The sequence below is a fragment of the Diorhabda sublineata genome, chromosome 4 (genome assembly GCF_026230105.1).
Source record: "Diorhabda sublineata isolate icDioSubl1.1 chromosome 4, icDioSubl1.1, whole genome shotgun sequence".
Taxonomy (NCBI): domain Eukaryota; kingdom Metazoa; phylum Arthropoda; class Insecta; order Coleoptera; family Chrysomelidae; genus Diorhabda; species Diorhabda sublineata.
Window position 1 is genome coordinate 24,678,726 of NC_079477.1, and position 20,994 is coordinate 24,699,719.

The following is a 20,994-nucleotide window of genomic DNA, read 5'->3' on the forward strand; positions in this document are numbered from 1 at the left end:
TACACCAAAAAAATTGAATAAGTAATTTTTTTTTTAAATGAGGGATGATATGTAAGAGTTGAACATTTGGGATGCAAGATATTTGAGTTAAACACAAACAAAAAAAGTGTCTTACTTAATATGAGTAAGTTACCACCAAGTCATTAAATAATGTTTTTTTAATTTTATATCAATCGGGGGTGCTTTCTAAGGGATTAAATACATCAAGCAGAGTTGAAAAATTATAAATACCATATGAAAAAATCAAACAACTCTTATTCAAACGCTAAAAGTATTTTTCTGCTGATTAAATGCTTTTATTTATAATTTAATTGATTTTTTGCAATAAGGGATAGTTTTAACCCTTAAGAGTGATAAGCAGATAACATCATAAAATATATTCTGAGGATAAGGGTAAGTCAAGCTTAGTTCCAAATTTTCATGAAAATCCTCATTTTTACCTTGATATCCTGGACTATTAGACACACGGGACTAAATTTTCCTTGTTATTGCAAACCATCATCGAGATCCAATCCAATATCGACATGGAAAATACTTGAAAAACTGATTGAATTCACAAATACATTTTTATATTGACGGAAAAACTATTTGAAACTATAGTTAGCAAAAATTTAGAACGAAGCTGTACATGTCATATTCCCATCTTATATTACTGACTGTAGTAGAAAGAAAAAATTTGGAAAATTGTTCGGACGTTATACGTCTTTTCAGGTTTTCATGTTTGTGTGTAAGAGGGACTTGGAAAACAAATTTTTTTCATGATTCCCTCGCGTATCATAAATATTTGTATTGATAAATCAATAAATATAGAATGAAACATGACCAGTTACTAATTTTTTACCGTTTCCGTGAACGTGTATCTTTTAGAAATTATGGTAGTTCATGGAATATAGATCAATATTCATGCTGAGCATACAATCGTTATCACATACATTGTTGAAAAAATCCATATGGATAATATCTAAATAAAATAAATACGGTAGATCAATATTTTAATACTACAGATTAAAAGCTCTCTAAAATCCACTTTTCTCAGTGAACATAACAGCTCTGCTTCTTCGACCATTCTTTCTGATGTCAACAACCCATTTTCCTTTTAGTTTTGGCCCATTTTACTATTTCATGTTGAACTAGTGCAAAGGAGAGTTGGGTATCGAACTCTTTGAACTGCAAAACTTCACAAGGTCGTGGCGAACGGTGAAATCAATTCAACCTTAGATTTTATTGAAGATCCACTTTCTGGAGAGCGGCAGTTTGGTCTCATAAAACAAAAAGTAGAACGTAGCAGGGCTACGAGAAAAATTACAGCAATGACTAAGCAGTTATGTAACTGTGAACGAATAGAATGGGCTTTAAAGCTTTTCAACCGGTCAAATCACCAACGGAACGGAATCTTACCAGCTCTTCTTCAAAGAACAAGCGGTCTAGAGCTGGGATACTTACATAAGACAACCTCTAGATGGACTACTATCCACTAGAACAGCAGAAATGGAAGTAGAGCAAGAAAACATTTTTATTAATGTTAACTTAGTAGTAGGCGAAATCTTAATCGGACTGACTGCCAGGGAATCTATAACCAATTTAGCAAAAGTACAATTTTCTTGAGAGTACTGCCAATATAAGTACTTGTAACTTTTTGTTTTTTCCGTAACTTTGAAGATCATTGAAAGGTCAGTGATCGACCAGCTAGAATCCAAACCAGTTGAAGAAGTTCTTGGTACAACGACTTCGTCTATGAACCTAATATGAAGGGGATGAAATCTCTGAAAAATTAATAAAACAGTGAATGGAAATTAGTTTAATTAATGTTAATACAAACTTCCAATGGTATAAAACAATATAAACGAGTTGCTTTCCATCTATGAAGAAAACTCCTAAGCATATTGGTGCTATAAACTCTAGTTGAAAAATTGTTTGACCACTGTGTATGAATGATAAAGTAAAAATTGATATGAAAACTTCTGACTTTTACTTATCTACTTTTTATTTGTCGTTGAAGTTGAAACGAAAAGTTAAACGAAAATGAAAAATATAAAAAAATGTCGATGGAAAAGTTTTAAAAGGAAAGTTTCTAATGTTTTAAACAAGAACTTTATTTAGTTTTTAAAAAACTGTAGATTTATATCAAGTTTCTATGAATTAAATACATGCAAACATGAAAATTATCGATAAAATAAAATTAAACAAGAATATGGTACTGGAAAACGTTCTTTTTTTGATAAATATTTTCAGATATATTGATTCTTCTAGAAATAACGGTTAACTTTTACCCCCAACGTGGTTCTATTTCTTGCGCGAAATTCATAATTTATAATCTACTCAAAAAATACAGAGTAATAAGTAAATGATATGATTTCTTGCAAAATGACTTGAGGCGGACATATCCACTGATGGGTCTCCGTAGATCACTCTATAAGATCTTCTGGCCAGCGTCTTTTTAAATTTTCATATAATATTTTTTACAGTCCCCAGATAAAAGCTTGAAAACGACTACTCTATCTAATACATCACACCATTGCTTTTTTCCTATTCTGCTGGGGTCCAGTTGGGTCGTAATTGAGAAAAAACTAATCATGATTGACTTTTTCGTCATTTGGTATTTTCTAATGAGGTTTTCTTAGGGTACCGATCGCTTTATCCGACCACGAAATGGAATACTGGAACTGCGGTTCATCCTAACCGCATCCGAGGTACCACTCATCAAATTCCAATTTACCATTGAAATGATCTTCGAGAAGTCGGTGTAGGAGACGCAGCGCGTCGACAACAGAACCCGTTTTTAGAATATCTGGTACATCTTCCACACTGCTTAACAATTTGGTGGCGGCAAGGACCGAAATTGTTGTATCGATTATTCATTCTGAAAACGTGGGTCTAGGTACTCTGGGAATTTCTAGTCTTAAATTTAACATTACGAGAAATAAATATTTGTATTAATAACTAAATTTTTTATGCTATTTTTCGAAAAATCCTCAATAATTCGGACTAAAGTATGCTTAAATAGATTCAAAACTATGTGTAATATCAGCTCCTGAAAGGTTTCAATAGTTTTACTAAACACCTTGTATTTGTTGGTTCGGTAGGGCTAATTGTAGGTTTTCCACAATACCAAATAATGTTCAATATATAGTATCATCGTTATTTCAAATAGCTTTCAGACAAATTGACTAAATTTATTTTATAAAAACACGCAACTAATATTTTGATCGATTAGTTTTTTTTTCTAGCAGCGAAATACAACTGTATCTTTTTTGGATTAGTTAGTTCTTAAAGTCTCAACTTTTCACATTAATATTAAAAGAAAACTCTCGACTCCAGTTGCTTGTAATTTCCTCTCTTACTAAGAAATAATTTAGAATGGAATTCTGATCTTTCATAAAGTGAAATCGGGTCGGCGATCTGGTAAAACAGAAACAAAACTCCAAGTTTCAATAAAGTCTGTTCTAGTTATTTGAAAATACTGTTTTATATTTGCGTTCAGATCGATAGCGATGTTATTCATAGTGGATACGTGGGATGGAGTGAGGTAAAATCAGTCAGAAGAATCCAGTTCGTAATGGACAGTTATACTTGTATAACTGAATACATAACTTAAATTAATATACAGTGCATAGAAAAAAGAAACAAGCCGATTTTAAGGCGAACAAATACAGATTCATTCTTTATCTATGACGAATTTAGGAATATTTATGTGTGAAGTTTGAAAAGATTTCTGCGAACGTACTCTATTTGCTATGAGAGGCCAAAGAACTCAAGGCCCGCACAACATAATTGCAATAATCATTCTATACTGCAAATCGTTTATATAAATACAGGATAGGGTGGGACGCGGTAGGGCGATTGCACAGGGAGCCAGGCTGAAAGGGGCGCGACTGGCGAGATATTCGAACAAAACATCGTTATCAAATCGCTGCACTGCATACAACTCATTTTAACGGGCAAATCCTATTATAGAGGAACCCGTTATCTATTTCTTTTTAACATAAACTTTCGAAAAGAGAGCTGGGAAGCCGCAACTGTTTCAAAAAATCGATTAATTTATATTTTCTTCATTATACCAAAAATGTTTTGGAAAAATACAGTGCAAACTAGAGATCTTATAATTAATTTTAAGAGGTACTGCATCGCAAATTTCCATGTCACATTTCAATGAACAACGTTCTTTTAGAATTTGAAATTTGGTAACACACGATGGGCACCAGATTTTGGAATTGTCAAGATGTATTCTGGTAAAGAATTTAACGCTCTACAAAAAAGTTACTCAACAATTTTTTGATATATTCAATTCTTCAAAAGTTATCCAAGGTTGAATTGGATCCATATTAAATTTTGACATTCTTCTATTTTCGAGTAACTTTGCCAATCGAAAATGAAATTGATGGAAACGTCGACTTTGATAACTCAATAAAAGATATCGACGAAGCTAACAACGACAAATTTTCTTGGATTTTTCTCAAAATAAATGGATATAAAAAATTGCAGTTGGGAGGTGCCGTAGAAATTTCGCACAGGCGCTGATGGTGCTACAACCGACACTAACTATAAACAATCGTAACCTAGTTGAATTCTTTACTTTTGTCATGGGGATGAGTATTATGAGCACTTGTTTAAAACTCGATCCGGTATGTCAGTTTTGCGGTTTTATAAGTTTTATAGTCCTTCAACTAAGAATAGATAGATACAGTTCAATTCCTTGCTTCCCTTACTTTAAAGCCACAGTATTTCAAAATTAAAAATATACGAGGTCTGGCTATTAAATAACGAAAATACGCACCTAGAGGGCGTTGGGTATCTAGATATCTTGTCTATGCACGACCTAAAACAAGTTTCCATCACTATTATAGTATTTGTGCAATAGTGGTATTTTTTGCTCGTGCCGAAAATGATGTGTGTCGAAAAATTTAATGTTAAATTTAAAAAAAAAACACCGACTGAGTGCTATCAATTGTTGTAAGAGGCCTATGAGGATAATTCTCTAATGCCTGCGCGTGTTTTTGAGAGGTGTAAGCGTTTTGGTGAGGACCGAGATAGTACTGAAGATAACCAACACCCAGAACGCCCTGTGACTCTTTCAAATCCGGAAACATTCACAAAAATCAAACCAAATTGTGTGTGCAGATCGTGGAATGAGCATCCGGATGATTGCCGAGGCTGTAAACGACGAAAAAGAAACGGTTAGAAAAATTTCACAAAAGGGATAAACATAACAAAAGTCTGTGTGAAGCTGGTACCAAAAAATCTGCCTCCGGATCAAAAGCTCTTGCATCAATAAGTCTGCTCAGATTTCCTTGAAAGATAGAAAGGTTAGAAAAAGATCTGCTTTGAAATGGACCCGATTTGAGTCGATGGAAGTGGTAAAGCAAAAACGGCAGAGCTCCTAAAGGCGCTCACCAAAGAAGACTTCCAATACTGCTTCGATCAATGGAAAAAACATATAGAGAGGTGTGTGGCGAGGGAAAGGGAGTATATTGAAGGGGAGTATTCGAATGTAGAATAATTCATATAATAAAACGCTTTTTCGTAAACTGTCTCGTTATTTCATAGCCAGACCTCGTAGCAATATGTGGATTTAATATAATAAAACATAACAACGAAAACTAAATTGTACGAAAAATTATAAGAAATTGCTACTCCTTCAGACAAGCCGATGCATTCCCACGTTGAAAATGCGTGACGTGTTTTTCTAAAGCGGTTATAAATCTTGGAGCAATGAACAGACGCTTTGCGTTGTGCTGTGCGAGAGGTGAAGGATTTTGGAAAGCACAACTCGTAATCACCATTGACAGATTTAAGTTTATTGCCTCATAGCAAATATTAATTGAGTTAGAAGTTGAACGAACTTCTCAATATCCATCTGGGCCGTATCGTACAATGAGAAAACTTAAATAAAATTATTTGGACAGTTTGGAGTTTGTGAAATACATTCCCTGTTATGTAAATAAGATCGTTTCAGTTCAAAACATCAATTTGTACTATTTATAACTATGTTAGTCACTTTATTATTACTCAATTTCCATTTAAATTAGTATGGTGCTTAGTTTCAATTTTCGTGTATATTATACCAAAATTAACCTTCAAAAGAACATCCACCGTTAAATTAACGGAGAAGATTTATTATGTGAAGAGATAATTCTGTTCCAATTTATGGTAAAGTTCGTTGAGACAGGAATTAAGTTTTTATGCCAAGAGGAAACTAATATTAATGGAAAAAATTTATAACTCAATTTTTTTAACTGAAACTGAGGCAGTTTTTTGAATGAATGAATGCGAAAAATTCCTTAGAAGCAAATCATAATAAATCTTTGTTTAAATTGCAATTATAATGTTTGTTTTCTTCTCATTAAATCTATATTTTAAAGCTTCAAAGTGATTATGAAACAGTTTGGCATCAATTAATTGATTGTTTTGATTAGTTTTAATCAGATTACATTGATAATTATTGGCGAAAATCACGTGTCACTATGCTAGAATATTAGTCCCAGAAGTACCTGGCTCAAAAAAACACAAAAATTTGTCAACGCAACCTCTCTTTAGTTCCATACACTTTCTAAAATGAGTATCGTCAAGCTCTTCAAAATAGCCATTAACCAGCGACAACACCACTTCATTGTTGGAAAATCTTTGATTACCGAGCCGTTTTTACAAGTCTGGGATAAGAAAATTGTCCGAGGAGGTTAAATGCGGCAAATAGGCAATTAAAGCTTCAAATCATCAATTCTGGCAATTGCAATAAGGGTTATTTCAGCTGATGCATCAACTTGATGAAACAACACTTTTTTCTTCACCAAATGTGACCGTTTTTATTTGATTCCTTTGCTCAAACGTTGCAATAAGTTGCAATAATACTTGCCGTTGATAGTTTTTTATTTTTCAAGATAATCAATGAGGAATATCCCACGCACATTCCAAAAAACCAACGTCATGACCTTGCCTGCAGATAATACGGTTTTTTGCCTTTAGAGTCGGTTCACCTTTTTCAGTTCAACGACGCCAAAATTCGGCTTTATCTCTACCAAACATTCGATGGATACACGACGCCGATTTTATTTAATTGTGAACAAACGCAGCACCCATTTTGCACACAACTTTTGCATGTCCAAATTTTTAGTTATTATGCGATGTTCTGCACTTCTGAGATGCCTACTAGCTCACGCACTTTCAGTCGACGATCATCCTGTACCACTTTGTGGATTTTCTTCAACAATTCTGGAGTCGTCTTCTCATTTAGTCGACCTCTGCGATGCTTGTCTACGCAGATCGTACGACCTCGTTTAAACTCAGAAACAAAATTGAAATAAAACAAAACTTCTCTTTTTTGTTTTTTATGAGCTACATTGACTCCTGAAGCTTAAGAAGTTTCTTTCTTAAACCAGCTTAGGAGAATTTTTCATTTAATATTTGTAAATCGATTGTTTGAGTATTGAAGAAATCAACCTTAATGCAAAATATTATGACTATCCATTCATCTTTAGAGAATATTTCACGAGTCTATGCAGATTTCAAAATGTGAGCCAAGCTTTGATGGTAACAACGACTAATACTGCGTAGAAAGCAAAAGCAAACAACGTTTAATCATCCACCTTTTTTAAAAAAAAACTATAATGAAAATTTCAGTCTTATTTTGATTCAATGTAGCTATATTTGAAAGGGTAACCTTTGTATTGTATGTGCGGCTTCATCGTAAAAAATAGTGTAAAGATGCCCGCAAAAAATCGTTCAACAATATATGTTTTTAATGGCAGGAGAAAATAAAAATTTTAATGATTCCAATCCCAAACCGATATTAAAATAGATTTTACAACATCGTGCATCAAAATAAAATGATGTGCCGAGGCGTTAAAATACGTTACAATAATCCAGATAATTGCATATGAGAAAAATAATTTGCATATATATATATTGAGGAAGAAATTGGAGAAATTTTGTTTGTAGTTTCATGTATTTCAATTCATTAATATCTTAACAAAGCTGAAATATTTATAGTACAAATAATACAAAGTAGTATATTGACATCTTTTTTATAAAGTTCTTCTGAAATTTATAAGTTTTCTTTCTATCGATATATTACAAAACGTCTCAATGGTTTTTCTTCACAATATGTCCTGTAGATTCCCATATTTCTAAAATATCACTAGATATTTCATAGAAAAATGTCATATGTTTGAAAAGAAACATGATCAGAAATAAATTTTAAGGGGTGTTGATAAATTCGGTATAAGAAGGTATGAAACTTTCTATAAACTCCTATCGAGAGATAAATGTTAAAGTGTTTGGTATTTTTTCGCGGGAAGAAATAAGTTTGGGTAATAATTTAGTAGTTAATGTCTGGGGGAATTACGCATGAAACTTCAAAACCATCAAAACTCGTTGAATCAAAGACTAGAGCAATTTTTAAACAACCATTTTCAAAAAAATATCTCGAGTCTGTTTTCATAATTTCTCATCCTTTGTAGATGTAGATTTAAAGCTGCATTGCACTACAATTTTAAGGATTTTTGACCCCTTCCAGAGCCTGCAACCTCCAGAATTCCAATGAACTCGAAAGTATATGCTAGCTTCCAAAAAGTCAAATCGGAGATACATATTGAAGAGTTTAGTTTTTTCTCGTAGAAAGACATAAGTTTAGGTAACATTTTAGTAGTTAATGTCTGGTGGAATTACTCATGAAACTCCAAAATCATCAAAACTCGTTGAATCAAAGACTAGAGCAGTTAAAACAACCATTTTCAAAAAAATATCTAGAGTCTGTTTTCATAATATCTCATCCTCTGTAGATCTAGATTTAAGGTTGCATTGCACTGTACTTTTAAGGATTTTTTATCCCTACCAGAGACTGCAACTTCCAGAACTCTAATGAACTCGAAGGACTAGATTATTTATACTCATGAGTTCCTCATAGAACCAATCTCTTCATGTTCTTCCTGAGGTAACTGTTGACCATAAAAAAGCTAGCGAGGAAATGTATTGGCTTCAGTTGGATACAAATATTCCTTCGATTTAGAGGGAAGTCATATTTAGAGTGCTCTACGATGCCATTCATGTTCTGAAACTATTCTTATTGCAACATAAAAAGCTCCAGGAGAATAAAAGTCAGTCTTGCTGCTTCCTTTGTGAGTTTATTGGTCCTCCTTTAATTTCTATGACCAATGATCCAAATGGTTATTGCTAGTTCCATTGACTTGCTTTTGGGGACTTCTAGGCTAGTAAGTAGGTATAATGGTATTAGTCAGATCCAAATACTTCTTTGCTCTAGCGGGAAGTTGTCTGTAGAGTTCTCTTTCAGCTTCCTTTATTTCTGAAACTATTCTAATAGTTTTTTATTGCTCCAGGATAATAAAAGCCATCATTATTGCTTCTTTTGTGAATTTATTTGTCTTCCTTTGATTTCTATATGACCAGTAGCTCAAATAATTGTTTCCAGTTTCATTAAGTTTGTTTGGGCACTTCTACATCAACTTTGAATCGATCTACGAGGAAGCTGGTAAGGAGGTATAGCGGTATTAGTCAGATCCAATACTACGTTGAAGTAGAACGAAGAATGAAAAAGAGTTCTTCTCTCTATGATTTCTTTTTCTTCTGAAACTATTCTTATAGCTTTTTACTGTATCAAAAGGGACCAAAAGGCATTCTGGTTGTTGTTGTATCGGCTTTCCTTCGATTCCTAACTATAACAATGATGATATATCACTATTTTAATAACCGTATTTAAACTTCATTCCATATTATATTCCTTTATGGTAAATATGATCCCCTAGTAATTTGGTGATACCCGATATTAAAAAAGGTTTTTTATTGATATAAATCAATACTAATAAAAACAAAAGTTTAGTAGAAATTTACCCAGAAAATCGATATTTGTCTCATGCAATTCTTCAGTTAAATTAACATAACCTCAAAATTCTTGTAATTCATACCTTTTTCTATAATTAAAAAAAGATAATGGATTGACGGAATTAATTAAAATGTCATCAGTGACCTATTTGCATGTTTTATTTATTAATATAAAACGCTGAGGTATTTATTTACTCGTTACTATGGTTTATGTACAGATGTAGCTTTATGCTTGCATTAAATTACAATGAAATGTTAATGGTATTTTGCATATGAATGACATTAGAGAGAAAGTTGATGATTTATGCACTTTATGGTATGATTGAATTGTGTTACCGAACATAATCCTCATACAGTGTATTCCAAGACCTATATAGACGCCATTTCTGATCCATTTAATATATATTTTACATGTGTCCTCAATAAATTTCTTATCACACTGTTCGTTATTGTTTCTTCCTTTTCCAGATAGTTGATTAATAATATACATTTTTTGCACACTCAGGAAGGCATTCGCGATGTCGTATCTTCTCAGATGACCGCCATTTTGATTCAGGTTTATAGAGGCGATATAAATGGACCTAACCTAACCTAACCTAAGAACCTCTAAAGAACGCTCTAAATCATAAAATCGTTTTTGTTCCGGCATTTGGAATGAAGATGGTACGGTAAAGTTTAAAATTGGTATACCAATCACCGATTTTCTTGAAAAGGAATTACCGTAATACTTTTTAAAGTAAGCTTTTACGTCAATGATATTTATTTCTACGATTCTCCCGTTTTTCTATTGCTTGAAGATGTTTAAGATGGTGTAGGACAAAATGTAAATTAGTCAAATTGATATTGATTAGCTTGACATTAAGCGAGTTTTATGCCATCGCATCATGGTTGCCACTAATCAAACTTTCTTGAAACTAAACAATTCCCTAACCTCAAATTCTATTTAATATTCTGTGTTCAGTTTAGATTTGAAATTAACAAGCTACGTAAGGTGAACAAAAAAAGTGGTTGAGGGATGGCTGGAGATGATTATATCTGCTGGTGACTCACTTTTAGAGCCTGATTTGAGGTTGGATGCTAAGCCAAAAGTTACTAGGTTCTCCTTTAAATGACAGCTAGCAAATATAATTATCGCCAGTGCTCCACTGACCACTTTAGTTTGTTTACTTTATTGTGATTTGTTACTTTATGTTTTAAACCGTCCACAAAATATGAAATAAAATTTAAGCTTATGAAAATGTTTACTTTGACTTATGAAATGTGTATTAGTGGCAACCATAATGCAATGATTGCAATTAATCGCAATATTTTGATCTTGAAAGGAATTGCACATTTTAGAAATTTTTAAAATTAGTTCAATTAATTTTCAATGCTAAATATGTCGTAGAATAAAAAAATGGAGATAATTAATCGAAAAAATTGATTTTATTCTAAAAAATGTGTATACTACTTTTGCATTTTATATATGACATTCTATAGCATTATAATTTTTTTCAGATAACAATTTGGGTCCAATAAAAATAAGCGTGTCTTCATCAACAAAAAGACGTTTCCTCGTAGCTTCTAAGGGACCAAAATCAAGGCCCCTCGCCTCAACCACAGATCTAGAATCGAAGAAGACGTCGCTAATTAGTACCATCTCTCCGGCGGAGTACGTCGTCAGCGGCTATGTGCACGCCGGTATACAAATCATGTAAATTTTTTGCACAATTGATTAGATTAGTTATTAGATCATCAATCCCTTAGTACGAGGAAGGTATACCTAAAATACCCTCCTTTTAGATATATTTTTCTACAATCCGTTTCTAATGAACAAATTCCAAATTTCGTATTATGGTCTATATAATCTATTATATGAGAGAGTAATTAAACTCAATTTGTAATGCTAACGCTTGCAAATATTCTTTACAGAATAATTTTCTGCCTCTTATTAGTCTTTTATAACCTATACAGAATAATAGAAAAAGGTTTGGAGAAGCCAAAAGTACTGTGTTCCTATTTGCCATATATAACCAGAGATCTGCTGAATGCATCAACTTAAGTAAGAACAATCTACAAGTTCTATTGGAGGATTGTCGCCTTAACACATACCTGAAGAAACTAGACTTAGCAGATAATGCAAGGTCCAGATTCTGTACCATGGAGGAGGAAACCTCTATCGGCATTCTCTCGAAGAAACTCCAGAGCACTACACCTAGGAGCGCTTCAGACAGAAGACAAAGATCTCTGGAAATTAAAGCCATCCCACATTCTAGACTTTTTGAAAGGAGTGGGATTGATGGATCAGCTGTAAACACTGGATTCCTCAGTATCCCAGATACTTTGGTTCGCGGTGTATAAGAGACCCAAAATCTATACATACATACGTATTTGCCAAGAAAGGTAAAGAAGTTTGTCTTATTCTAATGCCAAGAATCTTTGCCCAACAAATTTCTTCCATAATATAATTTCAGTTTTCTCCATTTAGTAAAGAAATGGTGTATTCTTAACAGTTTAGTTTGGTTGTATTGTGAATTGTATTGAGATTATGGAAAATTTGGAGGTCTTTCAACAGTTAATGAAGACACAGTAATACTCAATTGTTCTAAATCATTTACAGACAAACAAATTTATGAAAAAGTTTTGATGACATAGTGGGATTAGTTGGAAAATCTAAACAGTACGCAAATCTCCAAGAAAACCAAAATTTGGAAGAAAGACTTCAAAGGACAGTGCATGCATTCATAGTTTATAATAATTCACTTGTAACTATCACTTAACTAACTTGAATAATTCATTTGAATTCTTCGATTACTTTAGTAAGTCACTATGACTATTTATTATAAACTGAATTAAACTACGCTAATTACGTTACTGAACTTCGAGAAGGCGATTTTAAAAAACGAATTATCCGTTGAGAAACGTTTATTCTATACATTGACAAAACAGAATCTGATACTATTACAAGTTTACAATATTTATATGTTTTACAAAGTGCCTCGTCGGAGTTATGCAATAAACTTAATAAACAATGTTCATTAATGTAACTCACTACAGAAACTGATTATATATATCCCAAAACAAGTTCTAGAATGTAAATGTAAATAAATCGCTTGCTATGAAAACTTATATAAAACCAAAAATCAAACGATTTCCGCGTATTTCTTCTAATACGGCACCTTCACCGAATTTCAGAATTTCACTATAGCCAAGCAGGACCTTCTCCAGGGCGGAGATGAGTTGACAGCTAATTTTCCTTTCACAGTTATGTACTCTCCAAAGTACGTGTTTTGATTCGCAATTTTTGGTCTAATCCAATTTATCAGAGCCTCAGTTATACGAGGATATATTGAAAAATTTTTAGCGCACTATAGAACCAAACAAAATTTTAATGTCAAAATATTTTAATACTCAACATATTCTCATATTAATTATTTATTACAGCAAACCTGCAACGTCTCTAGACCTTTAAAAAATGTTTCTTCTTGCTCTGTAAACCAGACCTCCACAGCTTTTATTACCTGCTCGTTGGAAGAAAATTTACGACCTTTCAAACTTTTTTTCTGTTGAGGAAAGAGATGATAGTCGAATGGAGCCAAATCTGATGAATAAGGGGGGTGTTCTAGTAATTCAAACCCTAAATAACGAATTTTTTTCATGGCAACATGAGATTTGTGTGCAGGGGCGTTGTCCTGCAAAAACAAAACACCTTTGGATAGCTTTCCTCGTCTTTTCTCAACAATTTTTTGTCAGTGGTCAGTAATGTCGAATAGTAATCTCCAGTTATTGTTCTATCTTTATCCAAAAAATCAATCATGATTACTCCATGGCAATCCCAAAAAACTGAAGCAAGAACTTTTCCAGCAGATTTTTGGATAAAAAACTTAGGTCTTGGAGAACCAGGGTGTCGCCATTCCATCGATTGCTGCTTTGTTTCTGGATCGTAGAAATGTCCCCAAGTCTTATCCATAGTAACAATTCGGTTTAAGAAGCCTACATCGTTTTCAAATAGAGCACAGATCGACCGCGATGCTTCTACCCGTGCACGCTTTTTGTCAACATTCAAACATTTGGGGATCCATTTTGAAGCAATTTTTCTAATGTCCAAATTGACGTGAGCTATATGATGAACGCGTTCGTATGAAGAATTCAGTGCTTCAGATATCCGTTGTACCTCAATTCGACCCACTGATAAAATCATGTCATGAACTTCATCGATATTTTCGGGAACTGACACAGAAACTGGCCTTCCCGATCGGTCATCATCTTCAATTGAAAATTTACCTCTTTTGAAACTTGCAGTCTAATTTTTCAGGGTCGCATACGAAGGACATTCATCACCAAGGGTATTAAGCATATCTTACTAAATCTTACCTCTTAACCCTTTTAAATACAGGAACTTGGTGATGGCTCGATACTCCAATTTTTCGATTTTCGCAATCTATGATTTACTTGTTTGACATCAAACTTTACACTGACACTTCTACTAAGTTATTGTTCGTTGCTATGGTAACGCAATATTTTGTTTATGCATGGAACTGGTCTAGGCTAACTAGATATCAATACATCCTCGTAATACATTTAGTAAATGGTTTCCACCATATTCATTTCCATTTAAATACAGATTCTTCATCCTAACCAACAACGTTTCCTTTGTTCAGCCTTCTTTTTGGTAACGAGGTTATTCATAATGATGAAAGCGGCACATTTTCCTTTAATTCTAATCCAGCCATTAGGCCAATACACAAAAAGAAGTACAACACAGATCAAGAAAGACCAAACTCGGAAATCTCATTTGACACAAACAAATAGTAAATTTCCTTTACGAATTTTCTACGCTGCACAAGAATCGAATGGTTTGAACAAAGAATAAATATCTTTCTCGGAACTGTGTAATAGTAATAATAAGCTGGTTAAGTTGGTGAATATATAAGTGTACACCCGATATATTCATTGTATTTATACAAATGTTATTTAATCAGAAATTACTCGTATAAATTAAAAATATATTAACTGATACGCACATGGATTACGAATGCTTCATCATTATATTACTCTCTCATACATATAAATAGACACTCAGTTTGCTCTGAAACTATTATTATTACTATCATAATACGATCAACGTTGTAGAAAAAATATATTTTTTCACTCGTGACAAATATTTATGACCGTTACACTTCCGTACTTTCAAAAAAATATTACTTTTCAACTCGCAAAAATATAAAATGACATTTCTCTTTTTTGAACAATCTGAAATAAAATTAAAGCTTTCTCTTTGATTTGTAGCAAATAAAAAATATCTATCACATAAACAAAAAGATTCTGGAAAGAAATTGGGAGAAAAATTTGGAATTTATGGTCCATTTCTACCAGCCTGTATCCATAAAAATTTTGATTCAAACATAATAAATTATCATTGTCATATGCAGTTTTGAAAACGGCTTCTTTGTAGAGCAGATGTCGACATAAGCTTTCAGGAATTATGGGAATTTTTTTACCAAAAAAATAATAATAAAATCCACGGTGATTTATATTATATTCAATATATAAATACGCAAATTGTCAGTGTCAATGTAATATTTTGATTAAAAGACTTTATCTTTAAAAAAGAAGAGACCTAAAATGAAGGACATTTAGAAGCAAAATAATTTCAAAAATTCCTAGACCAAACCAAATAATGAAAGGATTGAAAAATATTTTGTATGCTTATTGGATTAGAACAGAAGATATTTTAGAATGTATGTGAGCTCATAAATTGTTAAAAACGACTATATCTTCGTCCGAAGTCAATAAAAACGGTTCTGAAAAAAAAATTATCTAGTTCATTCCAGACTTGGTCACAAAAAAATTCAATTCAATTCATTGGTGATCGTCGAATTCGACCAAACAGTAACCGACATAAGCGTTCAGGCTCAAATTTAGGAGGATATCTAATTTAAAAAGAGGATAATTGATTTAACATATGCGTAGAACATCTTAAAATTGTTATTTAAATCTAATAGTCAAGTTTAATATGAAAAAGAAGTTTCTGGAAGATATAAGATGGGACGAAGATTAATATTATGCTACGCAATGATCGAAAACCTTAAGGCGGATTCACACCAACGGCACAGTCAGATCAGGTCACGGTCAGAGACAGTCAAGTCAAGATCGCTGCCTCGGGATCTCAATGAGAGTGCTCTCACTGGCGGGCACGCTACGAGTACAGTCAGATCAAGACCGGCGGGCTCGTCTTCCCGGCGATCAGGACTGTACCCGCCCCTGCCCGTCCGCTACCAGTCTGTGAGTGTGATGGAGATAGGCATATTGAATATGAATCCGTCTTAAATATGCAGAAACAGAATCAATGGTAAAAGCATAAAAGCCTACAAGATGTAAACTAGATGGGAACGACAACACAAATCAATGTACATACTTAGGAATCGAGATCACAAGCGCCAGAAACTTACAACAAGAGATGTGTGACTAGGTAAATAAGTCATCAAGAATCTCTAGCTATCTGCGGGAAACATTGAGAACTATTAAAAGAGTGAGCTCATGTCATCAAATAGGAAACAAAAGATCTGAAAATTCAGGATATACCTAGTACGATTCAAGAGATCGAGACGACGATGTCGAAGAGACCCCATTGACATAATAGCGGAAGATCCATTGGCTAAATGAGCAAAGGATGAAAAGCCAACAAACGGCTGAATGGTAGAAGAAACAAGAAAAAATAAAGAAGAAGATAAAGAAAGAAAATCACTAGAAGAGGAAAGTACATTTCTTTCTTTTAATTCTCGATTAGGTTAGGTTAGGTTATGCGTTGAAGTCACGTTATGAAGCCTTAAAAGCTTTCCACAAGCATTCAATTTACCAATAGTAAATAATAAATAATGAAACGTTTTCCTCAGTTTCTACTAAATAAACTAAAAGCTAAAAGCGTCTCGAATATCTTTAACTGTGAATCGTAATTGTGACAATATTTATTTTCGACCCCATAAACATATAGTTTATCATTGAATTCATATATTGTGGCTATGAAAATTATGAAATCGTCAGTTTTGATAAATTTTACTGCCCATAACGGAAGTATGTTAAAATTTTAACAGACTATAAAAAGATTACCAAAAAGCATTGAATTTCAACGTGAAAAACGTTATAAAATGATACATAATTTTTTAACTACCGAATAAAATTTGAAAAATCTATGAAATTCATAAGATAGCTTATACGGGGCGTGATAAAAAATATATGAGTAAATTTATAGCAGTAGCTTTAATTTTAACCGTTTTGTTTTATGCCCTTATGTGTTGAACCGTTTCCGTGTTGATAGTTTACCATTAAAGCTGTTGTAGTAAAATCGTGTCTCGAAATAAATTCAAAAAATGTTAAAAACTGTCCAAGTTAATATAATATAAATACTTTGAAGATAGTTCTCAAGTGATACGGGCGATTTTGAAATTGAAAACATAAGGATTGATTAAAACAAACAAAACAAAAGAAAAAAACAATATTTGTAGTATTATGTAGTAGGTAAGATCGAACTGAAGAAAATGATCGAGTAATCACGTGGAGGTGCTCCCGGACTGCTTTGTGTCTTATGTATTCAATAGTATCTGTCAACTAGGGGAAAAATCGGAAAAACAGCCTTCAAGACTTTCGTCTTGGAAACAAATGTTAAATAACACAAATAAGTCACAATGTTCATTACTTGAAAAGGCTGAATCTCTTCAATGTTATCGATTTAAAACAAAATGCTTACAACTGAGCATTTAAAATTTCTCAAATTGTATTGTCAATGCTTAGTATTGTGTCCTTCAAGTAGCGTTGCCCTGCGTCTGGATAAATCCGGACATTGGTAGGCTTTTTGAGTGTGTTTTCGGCAAAAAAACGGCTTGTCTGGTTTTTGTTAGGCTTTTCATGCAGCCGAACGCAGGCTGCAATCATTTTGCTGCATTTATCGTTTGTACGTACAGAAAACCCTAAGGTATTATTTCAGAATTAGACATTCATTTTAAACAAATACTTTATCATTCAAAGACGCGCTTGATTGAGTTTTTTCCAGCGATAGAAAGGATTTTACAAATGTTTGAACCTCTCAAATCGTATTTCCTGAAAAAGGAAGAGAATAATATATCCAGAACTTTGAGACATTTTGTGAAAATGACCTTAATGAAGGCTATTTGTGGGCTGGCCATTCTTTTATGGCCGTTTATCAAAATTACATCAAAGATACATAGAAGTTTGACGTTTCTGTAAATGGGCTTATGGAAAATTGTTTTGAGATAATCAATAACGTAAATACAGGAATTAAAAAGATTTTTGTCCACTTATAGTGACTTCCATTTTACGTAAATTCAAAGAGAACAACGAGAATTTTGTTCAGGTGACTGCGTTCGAAGAGGACTTGGACTGAAAACTTATACAAAGTTACAAAACATTTCACCTGGATGACTTCCTGATTTGAATCAAGTTTCCTATCACAATACAACGTCAAAATCTGCAAAATCTTAAAAGTTTTCTGTAACTAACAAAGACAACGTTGATTTCAAGAAGCTTAGTAGCCCAGGACATAAAGCAAACGTTAAACACTGTTGCCAAAATGTTGATCGTAAAATTTAATTTAGAACATTTGACAAGTAAGTTTCGGCAAATCAAAAATATGAATAATTATTTTTATTATGAAACTCAAAGAGAAGAATTGTTTTGTTTTATTGTTTAACTTGAAGAGAAGAAGTTCTTGATTATTTTTTTTAGTTAAATGAGTATTTAAAGTATTTAAATACGTTGACAAATGTGATTAATAATAAAGTACCTATCTAAGACTGATTTGGCATTCGATTTTATTCCATTCGAATTTAACAAGATCCATGATAATAATAAAAACTTAATTTTGAATACAATTTTTTGTTGTACCTATTAAAACTGAGTCAAAATCGTAAATAATATAGGGTATCCGGCCTGCCAAACTAACTGTTTTGTCCGGCTATTAGGTTTGGTAACTTCAAGGGAAAGCATTTTTAACATAAAATAAAAAATGCGCTGACAGGAATTGTTATTTGTCAAATTACTGCTATTCAAAAATGCTACAAATTATAGAGATTAAGTCTAATTTAGTTTTACTCGTTCACTTCGTTTCTTGGAATTGAATATCAAAATAAATTAACTTACTTATTCACATTCTTTTATTTGTATATGAAATTTTCATCAAACTGAATCAAGAATTTCCTTTTTAAAGACATAGATTTCGGCTTCAAAGAAAATTTTACTTTGATAAGAAACACGTATAAAGATATTAAATATTTCGTATCCTCTGCGTGAAAGAGTTTTCCAAATCGACTTAGAAAGAACCACCAAACAAGTTTCGTTCGAGATTTGAGAAAATGTATATTTCCATATAATAAACTTCATAGAAGATACTTGCTTTCTACAAATCTTCAATATTATATTGTATCGAAAGACATATTGTGTTGATCTCAATAAGTAACATTCTCTATTAATTCGATTTACATGTAGATGACTGAAGTTATATCGCTTATATAACACAATCATGGTATAATAAAGACACCGTATTCAAGCTGGTACGGATTTTCAGAAAATCTATAACAGCAGCATGAGAATTACTAATAAATACAATATAACTTCGTTCCCTATACTGCAATAATTAATGCAATAAGAAATAATATATCTCGTGTTATACAAAAAGAATAGTTTCTTGATCGTTAATTCGTAGACAACCAAATTTAAAGCTGGTTATGATGATAGAAAAGTTGAGTACAATCAACTCCTTATTCTTATTTTTTGAATTCGCTGTAGTTATCTTTCCTTTTTACGTCCTCTCTTCCAGTTCTTTTATTTTCATATTCTTCAGTCCATACAACAGTTTCTTAATCTCATTTCTAGTATTTCGTACAAATGCTACATCCTCTAAATGTAGTAGAATTATCATTTCAAATAGCTTTGGCATATTTTGCTATAATTAATCTGAAAGTAGCTGACTTAAGCTAAACCCCTTTCTCTATTATTTTTCTAGGGATAACAAAATCATATCCATATTTATGTTTTTTCTACCATGCCAAATACTGCTCGTCAATAAATGTTGTCTTCTCTATCAAATTTTCTAAATTGTATATAGATATAAGACTCTATAATAAAAAATCGTAAAATCGTCTATCAACGATCCATTAGGAACGAAGAGGATCTATAATTAGAAAGAAATTTTAAATAGAAATGTCACTGATGTTAAATCATCACGTATTTTTCTAAAATTTATTAGTTACGCAACATAATAATATAACTTCTATCTTCACCCGCTATGAACTTGCGATATATTCAATAAAAATATGTTTTGTTTGTTTCAGAGTGGGAGCAGGGCCGCAGTGGCAATCTCGACATGGAGGTGGAGGTGATAGAGGAGGCATCTTCAGGGCGCGCCTCATCACGATTCCCCACCACACTATTGGGCAACAACACACCTGGTTATCCAGTTGGGGGTACGTTATGGCCAACATAAATTTAATCAAACGAAAAACTCTAAGCATTTTTTCGTAATGGATAAAGTTTCCATCTTCATATTACAGTAGGACCTCCATATAACGAAATTGAAGGTTCCAAAGTAAAAGTTCGTTACATAGAAATTTCGTTATAAAGAAATTGTATTTTTTTAAGTTTGAAAAAACATATAAAAATAGTATTTAACTTGTGTTTTTATGAAATGTAACACAGAATATTACATAAAAAAACTCAATTAGAGCAAAAAATAAACTATATAAAATATCTTGTTGAACACGTGTTTGTAACTTCTCATAGAAATGTTCACAATCGTTTATCATTTGGAAAACATTATCAGGCACTTCTTCAATACACTGGAAACCATGTCTGATGGTCTCAAAAGTAGACAGAATTTCGGACTTTCTGGTTCCTCAGTATCATTCGTTTCGTCGTCCTCTTGGCGACTCTTTATCGAGTCTATTATATCATCATCAGTAGGATGTTCAGTCACAATCGAGTCCTTGTCTACGGCTAAATAATCCGTCAAGCTAATGTTGTCATTCATTGCACCAGTTGATTGAAGCTCGTTCATGTCTCGTAAATCATCCACTGGTTCCTCTGTGGTTTTTTCGGCGAATCCAGCTTTGATAAAACAATTTTTTATCGTAATTTCCGTAACATCATTTTGCCAAACCTTGGCTGAATCTG

The 20,994-nt window shown here is 32.7% G+C and overlaps 1 protein-coding gene across 3 annotated transcripts in view; it reads left to right on the plus strand.

Moving 5' to 3' along the window:
• The window catches only part of LOC130442406 (uncharacterized), a 58,389-nt gene that overhangs the window by 12,474 nt on the left and 24,921 nt on the right, over positions 1 to 20,994 (plus strand). The window contains exons 2-3 of one of the 3 annotated variants that reach the window (XM_056776494.1): positions 11,329 to 11,511; positions 20,157 to 20,288. In XM_056776494.1, the coding sequence (XP_056632472.1) occupies positions 20,189 to 20,288 (100 nt within the window). In that variant the 5' untranslated portion in view covers positions 11,329 to 11,511; positions 20,157 to 20,188. Of the gene's footprint in view, positions 1 to 11,328; positions 11,525 to 20,156; positions 20,289 to 20,994 lie in introns of those variants that run through there. The other 2 variants (XM_056776495.1, XM_056776496.1) reach the window with 2 other exon arrangements.